This window comes from Penicillium samsonianum (assembly GCF_028829775.1).
Source record: "Penicillium samsonianum strain IBT 33392 chromosome Unknown utg000006l_segment0_segment0, whole genome shotgun sequence".
Lineage (NCBI taxonomy): Eukaryota > Fungi > Ascomycota > Eurotiomycetes > Eurotiales > Aspergillaceae > Penicillium > Penicillium samsonianum.
This window is the reverse complement of record NW_026643264.1, coordinates 1320530-1343924: the sequence shown is the minus strand read 5'-3', so window position 1 is coordinate 1343924 and position 23395 is coordinate 1320530. Positions and strand designations below refer to the sequence as shown.

Below are 23395 nucleotides of genomic sequence, written 5' to 3'. Positions count from 1 at the left end.
CATTTCGGAAGAAAAATGGGGAAAACACTACAAAAGAGACACTCTTGGACGGACGAGGAGCTGAAAATCCTACCATACCTCCGGTACACTCGCCATTGGCGCTTCAAGAAAATACAAACGTCCTACTTCCCATCACTTTCTCCGAACGCACTCTTGGGAGCCTACTGGCGCCTGTCCACTGAAGACCGCATACGCCGAGCATCGAGGATCACCACCCCAATAATCGCTCCTCGCGACACTGGTGAAGACCTCCCAGGTTCCTCCCAAGCTCAGCCCACGTGTTCCAGTATCGCACAGGGGACAAGTCGCTATCGCACTCTCGCTCAATCAGAAAACAACATTGAGACTTTGGCCTTCACCCCACCAAGTCCTGTGGGTGGAGGGGATCCATTCATTTCCGACAACAGCAATTCGGGTCGTTACAAACTCAGGCCAAACAGAGCCTCAATCTTCCCTCCAAGGAAGCCGGAATATCTAGTTGACCGACGCCGTTTCCCCCACTTCTTTAGATCGTACAAGTACTCTCTCAATCTACAAGGAGTCCCAGACAGCGACTATACTCCTCCATCTCGGATGCCTACGCCAAGTTCATCAGATCGAAGCGTTTCCATTGTTTCAAGCCTTCCCAGTGCCGCGTCAAGCCTTGAACTCTTCGGCTTGGAGGTGCGCTCTCTTCAGTCATCAGATCGTGAATCGGCTTCCTCTGATCGGCCCAACGACGTATCTAGCCCTGACTTCTTCAGCTCTGAGGAGCATCCATTGCCAACATGACTGAAGTCACAAAATTCGAGCAATTTGGAATCAATACGTTTTATAATGGAATCCCGATACTGGATAATGCCAGCGACTGGTTTAGGTGGAACCAGAAGGTCAATGAGTTCATTCGGATATCTGCGGTTGCCGACGATGGAGCGACTCCACCGACAGAAGAAGAAGAAGCACGGCAATGGATTTACCGCCAAAAGTTCTATTCCGCGATGATCACGGCAAAGCTGACACACAATGCGACGCAAAGGATCAATGCCTTTGAGATTCCTCGAGTTCAAGTACTGCTTAGGGCAGTCAAGGACAACTTCAAACCAGAAGGCTCAGGCACGTATGTTAACCTCCAACGGCGATACATGGCCCTTACAAGAGACAAGTGTGGGAGCACTCAAGCCCTCGGGGCAGAAATCAGGAAGATCCATGCTGAAAAACTCCTCCTTGACCCTGATTGCGTAACCTCCGAAATTGAGCGAACATTTTTCTTCGTGCATGCACTCGGTCCGGAGTACGAGAGCTTCCGCGATCATATCTTCCGACAAATGGACCTTGTCAATGAAAGAGACGCAAATGGGAACGTCACCAAAGCGGCGCCCACGTTCGACTATATCGAGAATAAGGCAATTGAGGAAGAGCATAGGAAGGGGCAATTGGGTAAACAAGCAATGGAGACGCAAGCACTTCCTGCTCTTGCTCTAGTCCGTGGGCCAGGTGACAAGAAGCTCATCCCGTCGTCGGACGGAACTACTTGTCGAATCGAGATCGATAACGTCCCATATTGCTCCTTCTGCCGAAAACCTTATCACGTTGACTCCGAATGTTTCACCAAGAATCCGAAACTGAAACAGAAAGATGGAAATGGGCCGAAGCCAAAGCCAGGCAGAATGCATACGGGCACACGCAAACAGTTGAAGAAGCGGCCTTCGACGGATGACGAGGATGACGATGCGGGTGGCCCAAACGATCCGAAGAAACCAACTTTCATGGCGACGAAAGTCTCCGAGAAAGATGTCAACGAAGCATTTGGAAACGATATCGAGGGCAATTTCGCTCTGTTCGACCATATTCCCATAATGGTGGCGATAAAGACCTTCTCTATTCGCGACGCGTGGATCGTGGATAGTGGATGCGCTCAGCACGTCTGCAATAGTGCCTCGAGGTTTGTCCAAATAGCCAAGTACCATGGCCCCTCACTAAGAGGCGTTGACACCTCAACGGCTCCCTCGGGAGTGGGAACAGTAAATATCCTGTGCAACGTACGCGGCAGAAAGAAATGGCTTGTGCTTGATAACGTCCTCTATGTTCCATCTGCACACGCCAATCTCATATCGGTGCTCCAGCTTCTCAAACGAGGGGCAAAAGTCGAATTCTCAAGCCGAGATGCTATCCTTCGCAACAAGTCAAACGGAAAGAATCTGTTTACTGCCAGCGAATATCATGGAGTCTACGCACTCGATCTGTGGGCAAGTCTGACTTTCCCCTCTTATCATGTTAGCCCGCAAATGTCTCTGTGGCATAATCGGCTTGCTCATATGAGTGATGCAAATCTTCGGCGACTCCAAAAGCAGGCTCATGGTGTTCGGGACATGGAGCGACGTCATCCATGCAATTCGTGTCTGCAGGGGCGAATGATTGAAAAACCCCACCGCAGATCAGGAAGTAGCAGGAGAGGAGAATACGCAATGGAGCTCCTCCATATTGACGTCGCAGGGCCATTTGACGAGGGCCTTGACGGCAGTCGTTATTGGCTCACCATCGTTGACGACTTCACGGGCTGGATCGAGATTATCCCTATACCACGAAGACAAGAGTTCGTCATAGAATCACTACGGTTCTTCCTCGACCACAACGAGCGCCCCGAGCGAAAATGCAGACGAATACGTCTCGACCGGATATCTGAACAAATGGGAGACGAGATGAAGTTCATATTGTTCTCGCGCGCAATCCAAGCGGAGGTGACAGGAGTGGATCAACACCAGCAGAATGGGGTTGCCGAAAGAGCCCATAAGACAATTTATGATCGGGTTGGGCCTACCCTAGCACATGCGAGGTTGCCGTCTAAATTCTGGCCGGAAATCGCTCGAACCGCAGCTTTCCTCTCCAACCGATCGCCGTCATCGAAGCTCAACATGACTCCGTACCAAGCGTGGTATGGTGACAAACCTGACCTATCACGACTGAGAGTGATCGGATCCAAAGGGGAATACTTGGTCCCGCCAAAGCAAAGAAAGAAGCTTACGGATCCGCGAACAAGGCCATGCATCCTGCTAGGCTATGAGGGAAACACCAACTACCGTATCCTTCTGGGAGACGGAAGAATTGTTGGGACTCCAAACGCTGAATTTCACGAAGTCCTCACAGCTCCCTCCACACAGACTATAGAAGATGTGGGAGCCAGACAAGACGGCTTACCTGAGGCAACGGCTGCTGCCGCAGGGGGGAGTGAGACGGTGGGACTAATAAACCAACCGTCGGTAGGTGTGCGGCAAGCATCCGTGCCTGCTTCGGGGCACCGATTGTCGATTGATCCCCCGGAGCAGCCCCTACCTAAGCCGAGAAACGATATCTCGCACATACTGCCTCGGAGTGACGATGACTCCCGAGTGCTTACCCAGCCGAGTGACGATAACTCGCAAACCCAAGCGTCGTCCCAATCGAGTGACAATGACTCGCAGCCAGCTGTTGCTGTACAGGGAGACAGGACCTTGTCGCCCACGCGCATTGACGATACCCTCGGACCTCTATCGCCTGCTTACCAGGATTCTGTCCTTGGGATTGACTCACCACGCGGTGGCGACCAGCAACAAGGCGACGCTCAGCAAGGGCTAAATTCAGGAGAATGGCAACGATATCCAGAACTCCAACTTGACAGCCCAGTCCATGATGTGCAGCAAGGAGCACTTGATCACCACCCTGAACTAAAGATTCGCGCTCCACAAGCCACACTAGACACGTCTGATGAGAGCGAAGAAGAACTTGCACTAATGAATATACCCGAAGAGAACGTCATCTCAACATTCTTGACGGTAGCTGCAGAGGAAACAGAACCCTTCGAGCCAAAGAACCTGCATCAGGCGAAGAACGACACAAGCTGGCTCGAATGGGAAAGAGCAATGCTTGAAGAAGTGAACTCACTCAAGCAAAACAAAACATGGGAGCTTGTTGATCCCCCCAAAGATCGGCGAGTTCTCAGTGGAAAATGGGTGTTCAAACTCAAACGAGGACCTCATGGCGAAGTACTCCGCCATAAGAGCAGATGGGTGGTGAGGGGCTTCACACAAGAAGACGGTATCGACTATGATGAAACCTTTGCCTCGGTTGTCAAGCCAATGAGCTACAAGGCCCTCTTCGCAATCGGAGCGGCCCTGGACCTGGAGATCGAGAAAATGGATGTCAAAACCGCATTCTTGTACGGGCACATAGACCACGAGATCTATGTCGAACCGCCCCATCACATGACGGACGGCACCCCAAGGGTCTGCAAGCTTCGAAAGGCACTCTATGGATTAAAGCAGGCTCCTCGCATCTGGTACCAGACCCTCACGAACTTCCTACGCAATCTTGGCTTCGAGCCAATCACCGCCGATCTTGGTATCTTCGTTCGGAGCAATATGTACATCGCGGTGTATGTTGATGATCTCCTGATCGTGGGTCCGAGTATCGCAGAGATCAAGAAGATCAAGCGGAGCCTAAGGAACCGTTTTCAGATGACAGATCTGGGCCCATGCAGCTACTACCTTGGGATATCCATCCAGCGAGACCGCCAAAACAGGAAACTGTTCCTAAGTCAAGAAGCATACATTGACAAGGTTGCTCATCAATTTGATATTGGCAACTGCGCTCCCATCGGTACGCCGATAGAAACCTCACCTCTTCCAGAGAACAGTCCAGACTACACGTGCCCTCCAGACCAGAGGACCTCTTACCAACGCATGGTCGGATCTCTGATGTACATTATGCTTGGAACCAGGGGGGACATCGCGTACGCAGTCTCTGTGGCGAGTAGATCTCTGGCAAATCCTGGGCCCCAGCACATAAAGCTCGCTCAACGCATCCTGCGGTACCTCAAAGGAACAAAGAGCCTCAGACTCGCGTACAAGGGTCAGCCTCAGAAACTGAAAGGCTTCACAGATGCAGATTGGGGAGGATGTCGTGACACGAGACGATCAACAGCTGGGTATCTCTTCAACATTGGAAGTGGGGCCATCAGTTGGCAATCGAAACGCCAGGGCGTCGTTGCCCTCTCAACCTGCGAAGCCGAATTTCTAGGGCAGACACAAGCCACCAAAGAAGCAGTCTGGTTGAGAAGGCTTCTCAACGAATTGAATATGAACCAAGGATTAAACGCCACGATCATCTGCGGGGATAACCAAGGAGCCATTGCTCTCTCCTCAACCCCACAATACCACTCCCACACAAAACATATGGAAATCCAACGCAAGTGGCAGGGAGAGGTCCAAGACAACGGAACAGTGAAGCTCAAATATATCCCAACCATAGAACAAATTGCTGATGGGTTCACCAAACCCCTTGCTCGGGAAAGATTTGAGTGGTTTCGGAAAGGGCTTGGCGTTGAATGATTGCTACACCTTATTTGTATTGAACAAGACTAAGGCACAGGGTACCCTTTCCTTCCTTTCTTCTCAAATGAAGTTTTTGAAGGTTTTAATGGGGCCCGTCACCACCGCGATCACATAGTCACTGACACCATTGGTGATGGTGGCCATCGAGTGGGAGTTGAGTATCGCGGTGGCCAAAGCTTATGGCAGGACTAGCGATGGACATTTAAATAGACGGGGTTCCCACTTTTGATAGTAACCTCAACAAGAACATTACAACTACCTATCTCAACAATTTTCGATATTAATTCGAATCGAATCGAATCTGCCAAAAGTTCGATTCGATTCGATTCGTGCGGAGCGGTAGACTAACACCCCTATCAGCTTTATAAAAGGGCCAGTGACCATAAGTCTAGATCAGTGCAAGCAAGTGCCCGCGCGCTAGTACGATCAAATTGCTGCAAACCCAATTTTGTGGAGCTCAATATTCACCCGGACGGACTTCCCCTGCCGAGCACTGACTGACGCGAAGATCAACCAGGCTCCGCACTCCAGTTCCCAGGACGCTCAGTGCCAAGCCCGTAATTACGGATGATTTCAATACACTATGATCTATTGGGTGTAATACTCATGAAATACTGTCCTTTTGATAGGCTTTGCTGGTTGAATCAGCATCGATTGATATGCCACACCATGCATGGCTGACTACTGACTTGTGCTGCACCTCCAGCACCCAACTTGCTCAAACCAAACTTTCTCGCACACCGCCTTCAGCGGACATTGGAGACATGCCTGCTGCTGCTGCCAAGCAATAAAAAGACATGGGGTATGGGTAATGGTATCGTAACAGCGCGCAGACACGGCATGCACATTCCTTACGCAGCAGCCTAAATGAGATTCCGGAGTCTCAGGGCCAATAAGACCAATATGAAGTGGGAATGTCCTGCCTGTGCTCCAAGTCACTAGACCCATCACATTATGGAGCCCGAGATTTCGCGTGGAATCGAAATAGCGGTATGTCAAGTGGATCGGTCAGCCATCCACTATTTAATAATTTGTATGCCTCAACTTCCATGGATCGTCCCTTCAAAATTCACTCCTCGCTTCTTCTTCTTATACTGCACTCAATCTCAGTTGATCAAATACGCATTCGCCCGGATCATGTCAGTGTCAGATCCTATCCGAAATTCGGTTGTTGAGACTTCTCACTCCACTTGGCGCCTCGGTCACACTATTGAGTGCGCCCGACTCCCAAAACCCGATGACAGAAGTGCAATAGCTTCCTGGAAAGACGGGGATAATTTTTATATACTTCGACTCGCAAAATCTGAGCAACTACCTGATGCTACGCCAGCAAACTCCTGCGAGGTCCGCTTGATTCATGAAGGAGGCACTCTGTCAGCAGTATGGGCCATTGGAAATAATGCAATCTGCAAAGTCCACCACTGGAGCCCCAATACCACTTCAGAGTGTGACACCATCAAATTCATTCAAAAGATGGTACCTAAGGTACCTGTACCTGAAGTGATAAATTCTTGGGTGGACGGGGATCGATCATTCTTGGTACTGAAAAGAGTCCCGGGCATAACGCTGAGGGACGCTTGGGAGACTATGTCCGCTGTTCAGCAAGAGTCTATCTTGGATGAGGTTGTTCATATGTGCGATTTGCTTGCTTCCGTCACTTCGGGGCGACTTCAGAATGTAAATGGAGGGCCTGTGCTAGAATCATACCTTGCTCACTCGGAAAGGAATTTCTTGGAGCCGCTGAGTGTGTATGAAAGCAAGAAATATTTCATTCAGGAGAGCATTCGTTCCAATCCGGAGATCGAGGAGAAGTTTCATCTCTACCACGCCGATCTAGGGCCAGGGAACATAATTGTTTCCAATCAGAAACTATCAGCGATAATTGACTGGGAGTCTGCTGGATTTTACCCACGTTTCTGGATCTCAACAAAACCTTCCGTTTCTCGGGGATTGAATTTTCATCCACCAATCCCAGGAATCGCTGAGACCGAGTGGAGAAAGCGACTCAGAGTGAAACTTGAAGACAGTGGTTATCCGCGCTTTGCAGAGTGGTACATGGAATGGAAGAATACAAACTCTAGATAGTGAAATCAAGCAGAAGGTAGCATCCACCGATTTGCTTCAAATAGGTTGTTGCCCCCGGTCGGTAGCCTTCTTTCTTTCTACCTGGAGTACCGATCTTTGAATGTTTTCCCCTTCTACCTCAGATACTAACCTCCAAAGGCACAATATTGCTAAGTGAAATACATATTTCGTAGACTGCTCATATCTTCCTCCTTATATTATGATAGGGTATCAATTTCTCATAAACAGCGTGGCCATTATATACATATGAACAACACTATGAAGCGTTGGATTCTGGGGTAACTATCAATCCTTTAATGATCGGGCTTCACCTTTTAACCCACAATCCGTGTCCTCTAAACGAATACTTTCTTGAGCTTGCATGTTTCAAGATAAGCATATATTAACGATACACTATGCAAATAAACTGCATATCCCAAGCTTAGGTTGAAAGTATTGAACGTTTAATTGTTTCCGCCTTCTCCAGTCGGATAGCTTGATCGAACTGTCCGGCATTGAAGAAATATACTCGGTCCTTCGGTTTGGAAGTTCGCATGCACTGCTGCCTTATCACAGATCTGTCTCCACTTGCTACCTCGATCTACAATCTGAATCAGTGATATTTCATATTAGCTTACGTAGAGACAGCACATTATGAAGACTGGTAACTGGCAGCTTCAATGTTCTATTAGCCCCAGAAGGAGACTAAGTAACAGAGCTGAGTATGTAACAAAGATTGAGGTAGTCTTCCATGCTATTTCTTTATTATTCCATATTTCGCCTCGCTTCCCATGCCTCGAATGAACGGATAAATGAAGGACTATTCGAAGGGACCTAGCATTTCGTGTTGTTAGTCGGGATAAGTCGCAACTAGAAGCTGACATACTGGTTGACCAATTGTCATTGCCTAAACTGTTTGAGGCATTTCTGTTTTGCATTTCTCGCATTTCTTTGCTCCAGAAATATTGCCAAACTTGCAATCCTGATTCGGACAGTCCATTTTCGATTTCGTATGTCAGGTCTGAAAGGAGGATGTCAACTGTGAGGCATGGATAGATTCTTGACTGGTGGAACACTGACAATGTTTTGGTTTGTTGGAAAGTTGATTAATATAAATCGATACAAGTACAAAACTAGGGACTTGACCTTCTTTAAATAAAGCTTCCGCATATATCGTGTGGGCATTATAATGGCAGCTTAGCACGGACCGCCCCGACTTGTAGAAAGGAAGCGACACCATGGAACTACAAAACCATAGACCTGATAAGCAGCGAAGCAACTGCGCCAGTCCGTGCTCCAGGCGGCAGTATCTATTGTCGTTTGTAGCCAATCAGCCAAGTACAGTTGAAAGGAAGAACAATGCTACATACACGCAATGAGATGTATCCTGGGAGTATGTTACCTTGGCATTGCATAAGCAAGCTTGCATTGGCCGGTGCAGTTGCAGGCCAATTACTAATCAACGGAAGCCCCCACTTTCCCTTTCCCGAACCCAACTTTCTCAAACCCAACTGTGGGGCTGTATTTGTCCAAATTACAGCACAGTCTGTAGTCTCTCTGGGCAAGGATGGGACAGGGCTGCCCGGGTAGCTGAGTCCCATCCCTGCCCGTGCATTAGCGCGTCAGGTCACTGGTTTGTCTCAGAATGGCAAAGTCTCATTTGTCTAAGAACAGAGCGAGTAGCTCAGCTTCGTACAATTTTATTCAAAGTTGTATCTGTCTAGGAGAATGATCCCAGATAGATTCACAGGTAGGCTAGCATTCGCGGAAAGTCTTCGATACAAATATCAGCAGATATAAATTGCGCAGTTTCTATTGGATAGACTAGTGCTGCGAACGCCAGTTGCACTCGAGTAGTGAGTGTGTGTGTGGGGACTGCAATCTATGTTTGCAAGCTTATAATAGTATCATACGTGGCGCGCACGGATATCATTGGCATTGGATTGGAAACTGGCTACCATTTCCCCCGGGTCTGATTCGTTGCGGGCCGTGCCGGCCTGTGAACTACGAATTTATGGTGTTATTTATCCATCAAGGGAAAAGACGCAAATGGTGGAGCATCTAACATACTCGGGCGGATATAGAAATTCAACCGGAGGAAGAGAGCACGGTGTGAAGCCAGAATTGTAAGGGAAATTGCGGATGGAGAAATCGAGATTCAGGTCAAATTGTATAAGAGGATGACGAAGAAGAACCTCTAAATTGAGCCTATTGTATCTAGATAAAGTAGGTAGACGACCTATATAGGTTCGATGAATTAATGCGATAGTTTTGAAAATTTTGCATCAGACCTTGTATTGTTAGGGAGTTCTGTGGGTCATGACCCAGTAATACGAATACTGGCTTAACCCTAATGCATGAGTAGTACGTATCTGGATGGCTGGACAATACCATCAGTACAGGTGATCCAACAGCGTAGCCCAGGTTTGCGGGGGCGACGACCGTTCGACCATACCACACTTTGTTCGCGCGCCAACAGTAAAGTGTCTGGTAGTCAGCAGGAGCCTGCCCCGCCATTACAGGCAAATTGTCCGTGCGTTCTCAACCAATAGTAGTGGCCTATATCGTTGGAGGTGTGGACCACTCAGTAGTGAAATACTTTAACTAACTAAGGGTTAGTTACCATACAATGGCATAATACATATGAGAAATGCTAGAGCAGGTGGCACAGCCCCCCTTTACATGTGGAAAGAAGGGCGGTGTCAGACCCCTGTGATCAGAAGACAAGCCGAACTCCCTCAGCTTCCACATCTACCTCCAGCTGACCGGAGCCGCAGACCCCTCATGCTCTATTTCTCCCGCCGTCGACGGAAGGGGTTTGGGCCGGCTTTTATTTTGATTAGCCATTTGTCCTCGACTGGAAGGCTGCGTTTTTCAAATGGGCTTTCAAGTTGCTTATACTGAATCTTATCAAAAAGAAACTATACGGGGATGACTGGCCTACCGGTGATGATGATACACGGTCTATGCTTCTCTTAAGCTTGTAACTGTTTCTCTGTGGGATGGAAGTTGATGCACGAACGCTGAAATCATCGCTAGGTGAGGTTTTCGGAGAAAACATGCTGGGGCTTTCAATTGTGTGTAGTCGGCTGCAAGCACCGTTTGCACACAAACATTGGGAAAATATAGGGGGTTTACAAGGTGCGTTTGCAGGCATATATGATTGGATGCAAGTGTGGGGCCAGTGTGAGCTCTTCTTTTCAGCGTAAAGAGTTAGAAAAGCCCACATTTTGTGATTGCAAGCTCGTCGATCCTTTCGCGGAAACCCATTTACTCCTCTTCCCGATAGCCAATTTTGAAAACTACTCGGCGACCCATCACTCAATTGGCCAAACCACGGTATATGAGGCGCAAGGTTCACTACCTGGCTGTAGCCTTATCGTATACTTCTATTTGATGTAGAGTGAATACATAGTGCACACTGCTCTCCTTCGACTACTTTTTCTTCTCTTTTCCCCTTATATTTCATTTCATTGTTCTATATTCGCGCCTTCCAAGATTAGGTCCACCACTGATCCGCCATTCATTCCTTCCCTTCTATAATATATCCCACTTCCTCAATTACAACCAAAAGCGATTGGTTTCAGTCCCGATTCACCAAGCCAAATTGCTCCTCAACGGTAAATTGGGCGCCCAAGATATACCCAGTGTCAAGGACCCTGGTTAGTTGCGACAACAAAACAAGACAGCCGCGCCTGGCAGCTTCAAACACCGCACACCCGGGCTCTCCACTTGCAATGGATCGCAATCCTTCCCCGGATGAGCACCATGTGTACGCGGGCCCGCTGCAGCCACCAGGATACTCCCTCATGTGTAATCGTGAGCTGCCACAATTAACACCAGAAAGCACATATGGTCGACCGAATGGCCATGGCCTGCCCATGCATTCCCGGCAAGACCAGGTTCCTCCTTACCCAAACATCCACCAGCCAATGAATGGCGCGCCGTACGAGGGCTCACCTGATTATCGCGCTCGTATGGGCTACCCACCCCTGGATCGGATCATTTCGAGCCCTCTGCCTTCTGCATCACATTCAACAATTCGCGTTGCCCAAATGGCGAGTACTACGCCGCCTGCCGGGTACGATCGGGCTTTTTGCCAAAGCGAGGCGTTTAGAGCACGCCAGCGTAAGGCAAATAGAGCTACGCAGGTAGGTCAAGCTTGTGGAAGACAGTATTGTTTTAGGAAATTTTTGAACTAACACTCGAGCTATATAGGCTTGCAATCAATGCCGAGCTAGGAAAGCAAAGTGTGATGAGGGACGACCAAATTGCAGTCACTGCAAAGAGAACAATCTTGGCTGTGTCTACAAAGAGGTGTCACCGCACAAACAAGAGAAGACTACCCAGCTGATATTGGACCGGCTCTCCCAGATAGAGAACCGCATGGAGGAGCGAGACAACAACATGGATGAGCGTTTTGAAAAAATGCAAATGCAAATGCAAGAGCAAATGCTCAACAATTTGGGTAAACTACCACCTCAGACTGTCCAAGATCGTCCGGTCCTCCCAGCACCACCTCCACAACCCGTCATCAAGCAGGACTTGCTTCTCAGAGCAGTGATGCCTCAGACCCAGGTCTCAACTCCAAATATTTTGGACCTCGGGAGTCAGGATGCAGCAGCTCCGAAATTTGGCCAAAAGCTTGGGCCTATAGAACCGAGGCTCGACGATCAGGAGGCCGAGGGAGATCTCTCCATTCCGGTGGAACACACTACTGCAGCTCACAAGCTATTGATGTGGCCGTCAATCAAGAGGCTACTACACTCTGCAGAATACGACGAGGATTATGTGATGCGGTTGGAAGAAGAGCGCGGTCTCATCAGCATATACGGCCAAGGCGAGATCTCATACACAGCAGATGACAGTCAATTACCAACAAATGGTGACCCCAAGGGTGCCCAACCCAATGGAAATTGCGTAGGACCGGATGCTGATGTCGACATCGATGAATCTGGGAACTTGAAACTGGATGCTGTCACTGCTAGGCGCTACTACGATAGCTACTTCCAGCACATGTTTAAGCTTCACCCATTCCTTATGGAAGGCGAGCTAAATATTAAGGTTGATAGCTTCATCCGATGTTATTGTCGCATCAATTCCTCACCGAGTTCGGCTTCCAATTATACACGACTACCTCGCGATGATCCGCCACCAGCCAAGAAGAGGCAATCAAACGAGAGCCTGGGTGTTCGTGGCGGGTTCATGAAGGCTATCTCCAATTCGCTGCGGCCACGAGTCGGTAAAAACATTGACAATGCCTTGATCCTGCTGTGCCTGGCCCTCGGAGCTATTTGCGAAGCTCGTGCCCCTCTCCCTGGGCCTATCATGGACAAGAAGCTTGACTACCTCAACCAGCCTATTCCTGCTCCGCTGCCACCATTTACTCTCTCGCCGACTGTAAATGGGACATACGTTACCAATGGTGTGCTCTCCCCCGCAAACTCTGACTCGGCGGCCATGCAGATGTCGCTTTCGAGTTCTCTTTATTCTCTGCCAACCCAGCCTCCTGGCCAATCCTCCCATAACAGTCCTTTCAACAAAGGCATAGAAGGCCTGTCAAGGAGAGATGTGACAAAGGCGCACGATGAACAAGGGAACACGAGGAACTATCAGGCCATTCCTGGCCTGACTCTCTATGGATACGCGACCGCAATATTGGGCCATCTGCAGGGTGGAAACGAGCTAGAACATGTCCAGTGTTCGTTGTTCGCTGGTCTTTATGCCGGCCAGCTGGCCCATCCTTTCCAGAGCCACAGTTGGATTTATCAGGCCTCAAGGGCTTGCCAGGTTCTTGTGAGAACCAAGCGATATGAGCGACTCGAAGAGGGGGCTACGCAGGACTTGTACAACTTCGCGTACTGGACTTGTCTGCAATTGGAGAGTGATCTTCTCGCAGAGCTGGACATTCCAGCGAGTGGCATCTCCCGTTCCGAAGGTCGGATGGCTATTCCGAAAGGAAAATGGACAATTATTCTACCGAACGATCTCAACGCACCCCAAACGATGATGATGCTGTTTTATTCTGCCCAGATCCATCTACGCAAAGTCTTGAATCGAGTTCATACAGACTTATACAAGGTCGAAAAGCAAGGCCAGACACGATGGTCATCCACCGTTCAAGAGGCTCTGAGCCTAAACCTCGACCTCTGGCGTGACAGCCTACCACAAAACATGCAGTGGCTCGAAAGCGATCCGCCAGCAAACGAAATCAATGCCGCTCGCATGCGTGCCAAGTATTACGGTGCCCGGTACATCATCCACCGACCTCTTCTCTACCACGCACTACACTACGGCCACACAGGTGCCCGCGTCGGTCTCGTCGGCCAGTCTTTGGTGGACTCACCTACCTCGCAACAATTGTCCCCCTCGATACTGCACAGCGGTGCTCAGGATCCAAAGATGGCGAGTATGTCTGGTGACATGGGCTCTATGCCGGCCGCAGTCTCCACTGACTGGCAGCCCCCCAAAGTCCGCTTACAAGATCTGCCGAAGAAGATAAAATCTGCCTGCGACATCTGCATTCAATCGGCTATCAAGAGCACGGAGGCCTTTGATGGTGTGGGTGGACATCGGTTGGTCGTTACCAACATCTTCGGCACTTCCCATGCGTAAGGAATCCTCTGACCCCCGTTTCGAAAGATCACGGGTATAGAGACAATACTAACATATTTCTTCGCAGTCAATTTGGCAATATGCTCGTTCTATCTGCAACCTATATGTCAAGTTTAAAGGAGCTTGTCGAGCCAGAGACACTTGAGCGCCTCCTCGTCCGGACAATAGGTTTCCTCCTCCAAAGCAAAAGCATATCCCCCACCCTCCGCGCCGATGCTCGCATTCTCACTGAGATCTACGAGAAGATCTTCCATCGTGCTCCTGGCCTGAGGCAAGCCAGCATGAGCAGCCACACTCCAAGCCTGAGCAGCCAAACTACCGGCATGAGCTTCTTTTAAATGTGCATCTAGCATGAGAGTTATTTTTTTGTCCCGTTCCTGTGGGATTCGTAACTCGATATCTGATATCTTATATCCTTATGAACACATCATGCATGTCCCTGTCTCTTTAAGCCCGAGCCCTTCCGCGCTCGATATCTGTTATCTGTCTGTCATCTATACCTTGTGGACTACGGTTCTTTTCATTGATGAGTCCCCGAAACCTATCCTATTCAACACTCGGCACTGATACGAGCTTTATCCGTGGTGATTGGTTGGTGTGGCTCTTTTCATACGTCGAGCAATCTCGCTTATTCTTTCATTGCCTCTCTAAGGTATTGCCTGGATTGGCTTTGACCTGTTGGTTTTTTCCCTTTCTTTTTTTTCTTCTTTCTTTTCACATTTTATTTTGGGTTGGAAGCATTTCGTGCTCTAATGGTCTGACCCCAGCAGATACGTCTTGGGAATGGAGTTATTGTGTCTCGTGTGGTGATTCTACTTACATTGCATGCATCCCAAGTTATACACATCTGTTAGCTTTTTTCCTTTGAATGCTCTTACAATATGCCAACTTATTTCTGTTTATTTGGCTGCGCCATATCATTTTCATATTCAATGCAAAGTTTTGCATTCGGTGATTGGCTTTTGGTGTTTTGAATTATACCTCATCTTCAGTGTGGGCTGTATGTAGGGGTTTGTTTGCTGTAGACTTTCTTTTTGGTAGCTTGTAGCATTGGACAGCACATAGATCAATTACAATTGAGATGAAGTCTGATACTGCTTGTCCATGTGGTTAATCTGGGAATGGAACTTTTTGGTTCATGCACAAAGTTTCCAAGTTTGGAAGTACCAGACCCAGACCTCATGGCGTTTTGTGGGCCCTTCCGGTTCCGCGGTTCCAGCTCCCATAGTTTCGCCAGGGTATCAAACCAGAATTATCCAAAAGTTTAATTAGAATAAATTGGACGATAAGGCATATGCCTAAATATGTCCATATTATCACTGGCGATCATAGAGAAAGCAAATACATCAGCTCGCGGACCTCGGCTTCCCCACATTGTGCTCATCAGGAGTTAATTTAGAAGCACGAGTCAGCTTACTATAGAGTTGGTATACATTAAGACATCCTTATGTTTCAGCTCTTACATTGTCCATTCTTTGATATCTAGGTAGAAATCGACATATACTCGAGCCCAGATATGGCCCTCAAGAGAAAGTATCAACCCCTATTTCTATAACAACCAGCCAGTGTTAACAAACAACCGCAGGCTTTACAGCTGATTTACTGGGCAGCTTCATCTCCCGGAGGCTCATAGACACTTTCAAATTATTCCCCGTTGTTGCTCTGGCCCACTACACAGTCCAAGGCTGTGATATTGCTAAAGCGCGCCCAAATCTCGGCAAGGCCCTCAAATCCCTATTCAGAAGCCCTGGGATGTGCTGGAAGCTCGAACGAGGTCTCTACGGCTTGCGGAAGTCACCGAGGCTCTGGCAGTGTGAGGCATCGAGGATATTGACCCCTCTAGGCTTAACGGCGGTGCAGAAGGACATCTGCTTGTTCACTGCGAAGGAATCCTTGTCTAGTTATATGAGTATGATATAATCATCGTCAATCATCCCTCCCAACGTGCAAAGGTGGAAGAACTGCGAAAGATTCCGAACACACTCTGTGAGCTTCGTGATATGGGTGAGGCGGAGTGGTTTCTGGGAGTACGAATCATTCGAGACATAGACCAGAAGGCACTCTGGCTCTGCCAAGTCTCGTATATCTCTTCAATGGCGAATCGGTACCACCTTGCTGGTTCGAGAGCATATGAGACACCTCTTCGGGGAGTTCCATTGGCACAATATAGAGGGAAATCCACGCAGGCACAGATCCATAAATTCCAGCAGAAGGTGGGTTCTGATCAGTATGCCACCACAATAACCAGACCGGATACCGCGAAAGCGACGGCCTCTCTTGCTCAGTATCTCACGAACCCCTTCCCCGAGCACATTGAAGCGATCAATCGAGTCATTTCACATTTTTATCACACACGCACCCGGGCCCTTGCATTTTATACACAGCATCAAGCGAGTGAGGCGGTGATTTTCTTCAGTGATGCCTCATTTGGAGACAATCATGATCGGAAAAGCTCGGAGGGATATTTATGTAAGATTTTTGGGAGACCAGTTGGCTGGGAAGCGAGTAAACAGCGTACGGTCACCACCAGTACCACAGAAGCCGAGCTACTCGCAATCTCAGAGACTGGGAGGATGGTCGCCGCATGGAAACGGCTATTTCAGGCGATCCGTTTCGATCCAGAATATATGTTGGCGATCAATTGCGACAACCAACAAACTGTTGGTTTGCCTCGTGGTATACAGACTGCATCGTTCGGTTACACACACGGGAGAGAGTTTGTTGATAGATTATCGTCACGGCGAAAGGGGAAGACGTACAAAACAGCTCTTCTCCATGGCCAGTGCTGTTAAGAACTCAAGCGCCGCATTCCCCTACCCCCGAGAGTTGTTTTTCCCTCTTATTTCGGCCTTTCTATATCTATCGCGTTGCAGCAGTTTACCTATACATTTAGTAAGATATCTCTGCCTGTCAGCTCACTTGTCTGATGTTTGATACCTCAAGACAGCCTGATCTAGCTGACTTTGTCGAGGGGCGGCAGTGAGGCGGCAACCTACTCATAACAAAATGAAAAACATTGGTCCGACCCCTTGTCTCAGTCAGAAATCTCAATTTATATTGGAATCATGAAGCTAAGACTTGTTGATTTCCGCAGTTCCCTTCCACCTAGAACGAGTCGAGTCGAGGCACCAGTAGACGCCTACCAGACTAAAAGCAGCGACAACGCACGGGGATATGCCTTCAAAGCAGACTAGATAAAGTTAGCGGGACTTACGCTATTAGAAATTATTTCTAACCTGTGAAAATCCACTATTGACAGAAGTCTCGTCTGTAGAAATGGTGGTTAGACGTGTCCAATCAGCCCAAGGGGCTGGAGATGAAAGCAGTATGGTTTTAAAGTTGGCCTTTGGTGGCTCTAAATTGAGGGGAGGGAAGACACAGCCTGCCATCGTTTCGTACACTACCCTAGTGAATCTGCACCGAAGAATTCTCACTGACCACGACGGCATCACAGGTCTCCCAAACACAACCGATTCCCTTATCAACATATCCGGTGGGGTTGAATATCACGAAGTTATTACCGTAATTCACAGAGGTTTTGACTAAAACAGCCCCTACTGGTGGTGCCAAAATGACAAAAAGTATTTTCTATATCAACATTACCATCGATAATACAACCGGAATCATTCATGGAAATGTGATAGGATAACAGAAGAGGCTATTTTATTCTTGGAAAGAGATGCCTTGTCGGAGCTTTTACTGCCGAAGAGTTGACGTAATATTCAGTTTTATTCCGTCTCAAATATTGTCAAAAATAGTGGCTAGTTCTGGGCTTCGAGTTTGCGGTTTATTTTCGAGAAGCACGGAGCCGTAGTTGAAGGTGAAATTAAACAAGCTGGTACAGGTTGAAACGAATTTCAAGAGTATATATGCGAAAAGAAGAGTCGCAGCAAAGAGAAAGCACAACAGAGTAAGAGACACGGCATATGGTTTGACGTCAGTCCATGGAGTAGCTGAATAGCTTCACCCAAGCCTTGATACTGGGGTTATTTCTTATGCGGCAAGACCTCCATGGCCATGCTCGAGGCGTTTCATAATACCGCCGATGATCTTATGTTCCTCGGAAGACAGGCCCGCATGTTGATGCTGGAAGTATCTCACAACCAGGTCCATGGCATATCTTATCTCATCCTTGTCACAACATCCACAGGCGCTGGTATGCGAGACAATTTTGGAATTGCGACTTGCCGGAGGCGAGTGCATGGTCTTGTTGCATTGCTGATTTATCACGCTTGCTGGGTCATTCTCCTCCAAGGCTGTACAGGCTTCCTTGGTACCAACTTTCAGGAGTGACTCAGATATCCTACTCGGGTGTGGCTCCTCGGTGTTTGCGTGATCTGAATCTTGGACGAAGAACAAGTTGGTTTCCTGATTGAACTTCTCCAGCCATTGCTTGTTCAATTCTGTCATCTTAGCTTCGGGAAGCCTGCAGTCGTTGGCCCAAGAAAGCGCCCTATCCATGATAATGTCATCATTTAACGGGAGTCCCTTGCGCCGGCAGTTCTTTGCCCAGTTGAAAAGCGCCTTTTTGATATTAGGAACCCGGCCAATGGTCTGTGTGACTGGATAGCGGCTTCGGTCGTCACATTTGTGGTGTTCCTTTTTTTGTCGTCGGTCCTCGACGGTGAGTTTTCTACACCGGATTAGACGCCCGGTAGATGTCTCGAGAACAGAAGGCGTCAGCGATGAGCTTAGAGCGAATGGTGGGATCAGGCCTGATGATAATCTCATTTCGTGGGAAGGTGATTGATGCGGAGGCATAGTGGGCCAGGACTGTAATGGCGTCAGGGATGGCATCGAAGCATAGGGCGGCGATATAGGCATATTGTAGGTCGCATTAGTGACCGCGAGGGCCGAGGGGTCGATATTACAGTATTGCGGTATTCGCTCATCATGCTGTGGAGAGATGAAAATGCCCATTTCAACCCGTGAAGAATGGACAGATTCATCGTCTGAAACCTGGTATGTTTCCGACTTGGTGGCTCCCGGGGTCTCCATGGATGGTACCAACGAGAAGGATTACGCCCTCGGACAGCACACGGACGCGACGTTAAATCCAGTTGGCAATGGGAGTAATCAGAAAGGAATAATGAGTTTTTTCATGGAGGGAGGAGACGCGAAAATGGCAGAGGGGAAAGAGATAGCCCCGCGAGGCAGGCAAAAGTCTTCTTTTCGGGGCGAGAGCTGGTTAGGATATAGAACAGGCACGCATTTTAAGATACAAATCTTTCTGGGTCCGTTGAGAGGCAGTAGGTTGACGGGAGCTTGCTCCTATCCCAGATAGGATAACCGAAGGAACCAGAACAGGACCCAAATCTTTGGGAGAAACCTTCCTTTCGTCCAAGTAGCAGATCTAATGATGCGACCCACCAGCAAGTTGGCCGCCATTGGCGATTCAGTACACTAGGGCCTTTTTCGACTCGTGCCTGGCTCCAGCTTTCCAGTGCCAATGGAACTTTTGTTACCTGAAGCCTTATTTTCACCGGAAGAGTGGGTATGCTACCCTGCACAGAAGGCCGTGTGTGGTAAGCAGGGAGGGTCGCTCCTACTCCGAACTGGCCCCTGCCTGATAGCACGACACTAGTGATAGTGAACCACGAAAGTGCTCTTAGTTCTATCCCCATTGAGTATAGATGCTGACCAGCCAAAGTCTCTTTCCTTACCGGGTGGTCCGAGGTAGCAATCACAAATCCTTGGTCCCACCGGCCGAGTCTTCTTACTGGTATGTCACATCACTCAGTGGCCGCACCGCCAATATCCCGGTCGTTGCTTGCCGCGGCATTACGAAAACCCCGTGGGCACCGGGGAGGAAGGGGGTTTCCGCCATATAAGGTGGCCGTTTTTCATCCAACCTTCATATGCTGCACCATCTCCATCACAAGTCGAAGTGCTCTTGCCATCAAGCTCGTATCATCATTTTATTTTTGTTCCCTGTGTCTTATACACCCTTGAAATTTTTTGCCCTTCGCCCACCACATTCCAGCAGAAAACAGGGGGCAGCACCTTATCGCGCCACGAGGCTACGGTACGTTTATATAACCATGTAAAGGATCTTCAAGTGCAACATAAATGATGGTCGTAGTTGGGAATCTGTAAGGGTGAATATAAGGCGATAGAGTGCCAAATTATGAATCAGCCCCACCAGTGGCCAAACATATGAAGTCTGGAAGGACGACAATGACATTAAGGGGAAGCTTCATCTATACCAGGCATTGATTGTCGGCGAAGAAAAGGTCCAAGGCACCCAGAAACCCTGGCGTTAGACTATGACTTTACGAGTATTACTGTGGCCAATAATTTCCTGTTTGTTAACTCCTTCGCATTGGCTACAATATGAAAGCCCAGGCAGGCCCAGTGGGGCAGCCAGTATGACTTGTCCAGTCCACTCGGTCTCCATGGCTGAAATTGTCCCTTCACAACAGGATATAGTTGTTACAGTACTATCTCAAACAAATCTCCACCCTACCTACCATCGCCCTCAAATCACATTTTTTTACATGGAAATAATTTCCCCGGTGATCATCTCGCTTCCTTGAACTCAAGCAACGGTAAAACGGTAGCTAAACCAATATTGGCGACTAAGACGCTCCAGCGATCTAGCACATTCAAACTACTATCCCCTCATAACCGACCAGTCGGTCCACGATTCTTTTGTATTCTTACCTTAGATTTTGGAGCACGATATTACACCGAATTGTGGGCAGTTATAAGCGCATCGGCCATGAATTAATGCCTTGGTTTGCAGTATCATGCTAACAACACAAGCACCGGCCCTTTTTGTTGGTTTAAGTCAACTGACTCTTTTTTTCTAGGCTGGTGGCATGGGGGCCAAAAGCTGGTTCCTGTGAGCAAAGCCCTGGTTTTACAGTCTGCCAAGGTGGAGGTTTTACAGATGCGGCATGCGGCTGACCTCCACCGGGCCAGGGCATAAGTTCTCTCGTTTTGTTTCAGGGGTTAGCCTAAATCCTACCGTAGATAAGTCTAAGATTACGGGTGTTGAAGCTGCAGTAGCACCAGACCGACCCATATTAACGTTGCGGATGCCCCTTATATAAGTTAATCCATTTCTGCACATTGGGCCGTCTCTTCTTATCCCTTCTTTGCTTTACTTAGGACTTTCTGTCCAAGCAGACAAGTATGGCTGCCAAAGAATTATTTGTCCGACAGTCTTCAATGCCAGATGACCCCAATGAGGATTGGTTCGCTGTTGATCGATCCAGGAACGCCCTAGCACCAGAACCAGAACTCAATGCCCTACTCGAAGAAAACGTCCCAAGGGTCCGACCATGTCCATTTAATCGCTATAACGACATCGAAATCCACATTCCAACCCGATGGCACCCATTTCAAAAGCCCAAGTTCGCAGGGTTACAAGCAGGTGCCATTTTTGCCAGCTCTTTCTTCAACCACCTCCAAATAGAGAAGTGCCAAACGTGGCATAACCAAAAGCAGAGCAATCGTCAAGAATACAGTGAGGAGGAAAAGTGGTTTGTCTGGTACAAACGCGTCCGTCTCGGGCAGAAATGGAAGGGTGTCGTTGAGAGCTTCAACCGCCAATTCCCGAACCGCCAACGTCATAGCAATCAAGGAATACCAAGTATGCTTTATCGATTTACCAAGGAGAAAGAAAGAGTTGGACGGCTGCCATGAGGCGGAGGCTGAGCAAGACACCGCCCATCCAAGAAACGTGAATTTTGTCATTTATTGCGCGAATGTATCTTATCCGTGGATGCTGAAAGTTTCGAGGACAGTCTGTTCCCAACCCAAAGGCTACGATACTTATTGACAGATTTGCTAGTGTTGGATTATGGTTGTTTGCTTTTTGAGGAGGATGCGGAAATCTGAAGAGACCTTGTTCAACGAACCAATAGCTGTCTCACTCATGTTCTGTATAAAACTACCTTCATCCAACTTGCAAAAGCTAGAAATGTGCTGTGATAAAGGTCACTCTGCCGAGAATCACCCTACTGGGGTCTCAATTACTCATGAACATACGACGGTGGCATAGTATGGTGGTGAAACCCAACGGGAAAACCCATCAGATCATCGTCATCGCCGCTGCCAATGGGCCCATGATCGGAAAGATACGCACCTTGTTTCTTAAGAAATGTTGCATAGAAGGATGATGGGCCAATAACATTCTATATCTTCTATTGTTTAATAGTGGTTTCGAATAGTAAGTGCTAAAATTAGCAATATCATATATCATAGCTGAGGTTAGCTTGAATCTGTATTTGTTCCGCCGCCGTGCAGTATACATGTTTCGTCCCAAAAACATAAAATTACTTAAGAAATATTTGCCCATGGATACATCAACATTTCTAATGATTTTTGTCAGCCATCCCATAGGACTCGGTCGTGTAGAATAGAAAGACATTAGCCTCACTGGTAACCCCGCATGTAGAGACACGTCGTCTTTCTCAAACACTTCACACACTTGCCAATAGATGCGGGAGGATCAGGCTCACCACCATACACCGCTTTAGGGCCATGATCTGCCACGCTCTGGGTCTCCATAGCCCAATCAGCTTCTGCTCCATCTCCTATATCTTCATCCATCGGCTCATAGCTTCTCGGGTACAACGGGACTGTCTACGTCTGCAGCCTGAATTCATCGGCTTCGTATGAGGTAAGCTTTTGTTTCTTTCCTGCATAGGACTGCATTTCGGTGTTAAGGGCGGTCTTCGCTTAGGGGACTGCAACCGATTCCGGAATTCTCCAGATGTGGAAAGGCTTGGAGGCAAGGGCATTGTGTAATTGGTTGGAAACCCGACTAGGGTTCTCACGGGAAACAGGATGGCGATGAGAGTTGTACCAAGACCATCGGCGTAGCCAGGAGCGAAATGATCGGTAAATTTAGGGTTAGAGTTTATAACAGGCCGAGATGACCATTTCACTCGTGAGGAGTTGAAGATTGCGGGATATGAAGTAACTAATTGTTAGTAAATGATATGATAGAGCATCTGGTCGTTGCTGTGGTAATTACGAGGGACGTATCTCATTTTGGTTTCCCATCTTCCGTTGTACCGTTTAAATCGAGAGACAGAAGCGAAAGGTGAAATCTTGCATTAGTGGAAGAGGCACAATCTGAGAAAAATGCTTTGCGCGTGAGCGTTAGTACGATGAGGCGAAGTGGTACACTTCATATGACTTCTCGCACTTTGTAAACTGACCCCTGCGTAGACTGGTTGTAATCACTCACCATAGTAACAGGCCCTCCATCAAGGAATTGGTGCACTACCCCTGCAATCAACTGTGCGGACAAAGGTCTGGATCGGGACGGACAAAGGTGTTCCGGCTAGCTCGGGCTGCCCCCTCCAGCACCAGATCTTCGGATCAGTCAATCAATCGTACTTGGCCAAAACCTGGTG

The 23395-nt window shown here is 48.4% G+C and overlaps 6 protein-coding genes across 6 annotated transcripts; 5 read left to right on the top strand and 1 right to left on the bottom strand.

Annotated features, from left to right (window-relative positions):
- Positions 1–15: 15 nt before the first annotated feature.
- On the top strand, positions 16–771 carry N7471_010586 (uncharacterized protein; the record flags this gene model as incomplete). The annotated part of the gene is made up of 1 exon (XM_057283305.1): positions 16–771. The coding sequence occupies one exon, from the start codon at positions 16–18 to the stop codon at positions 769–771; it is 756 nt and encodes a 251-aa protein (XP_057132284.1).
- N7471_010585 (uncharacterized protein) lies at positions 768–1696 on the top strand (the record flags this gene model as incomplete). The annotated part of the gene is made up of 2 exons (XM_057283304.1): positions 768–1581; positions 1671–1696. The coding sequence occupies 2 exons, from the start codon at positions 768–770 to the stop codon at positions 1694–1696; spliced, it is 840 nt and encodes a 279-aa protein (XP_057132283.1).
- Positions 1697–6299: 4603 nt separating this feature from the next.
- On the top strand, positions 6300–7430 carry N7471_010584 (aminoglycoside phosphotransferase family protein; the record flags this gene model as incomplete). The annotated part of the gene is made up of 2 exons (XM_057283303.1): positions 6300–6335; positions 6456–7430. 2 exons carry the CDS (start codon positions 6300–6302, stop codon positions 7428–7430), a joined length of 1011 nt encoding a protein of 336 aa, XP_057132282.1.
- Positions 7431–11146: 3716 nt separating this feature from the next.
- On the top strand, positions 11147–14362 carry N7471_010583 (uncharacterized protein; the record flags this gene model as incomplete). The annotated part of the gene is made up of 3 exons (XM_057283302.1): positions 11147–11560; positions 11628–14020; positions 14092–14362. The coding sequence occupies 3 exons, from the start codon at positions 11147–11149 to the stop codon at positions 14360–14362; spliced, it is 3078 nt and encodes a 1025-aa protein (XP_057132281.1).
- Positions 14363–18017: 3655 nt separating this feature from the next.
- On the bottom strand, positions 18018–19022 carry N7471_010582 (DNA-binding domain-containing protein; the record flags this gene model as incomplete). The annotated part of the gene is made up of 1 exon (XM_057283301.1): positions 18018–19022. The coding sequence occupies one exon, from the start codon at positions 19020–19022 to the stop codon at positions 18018–18020; it is 1005 nt and encodes a 334-aa protein (XP_057132280.1).
- Positions 19023–21161: 2139 nt separating this feature from the next.
- On the top strand, positions 21162–21674 carry N7471_010581 (uncharacterized protein; the record flags this gene model as incomplete). The annotated part of the gene is made up of 1 exon (XM_057283300.1): positions 21162–21674. One exon carries the CDS (start codon positions 21162–21164, stop codon positions 21672–21674), a length of 513 nt encoding a protein of 170 aa, XP_057132279.1.
- Between the last annotated feature and the right edge of the window lie 1721 nt (positions 21675–23395).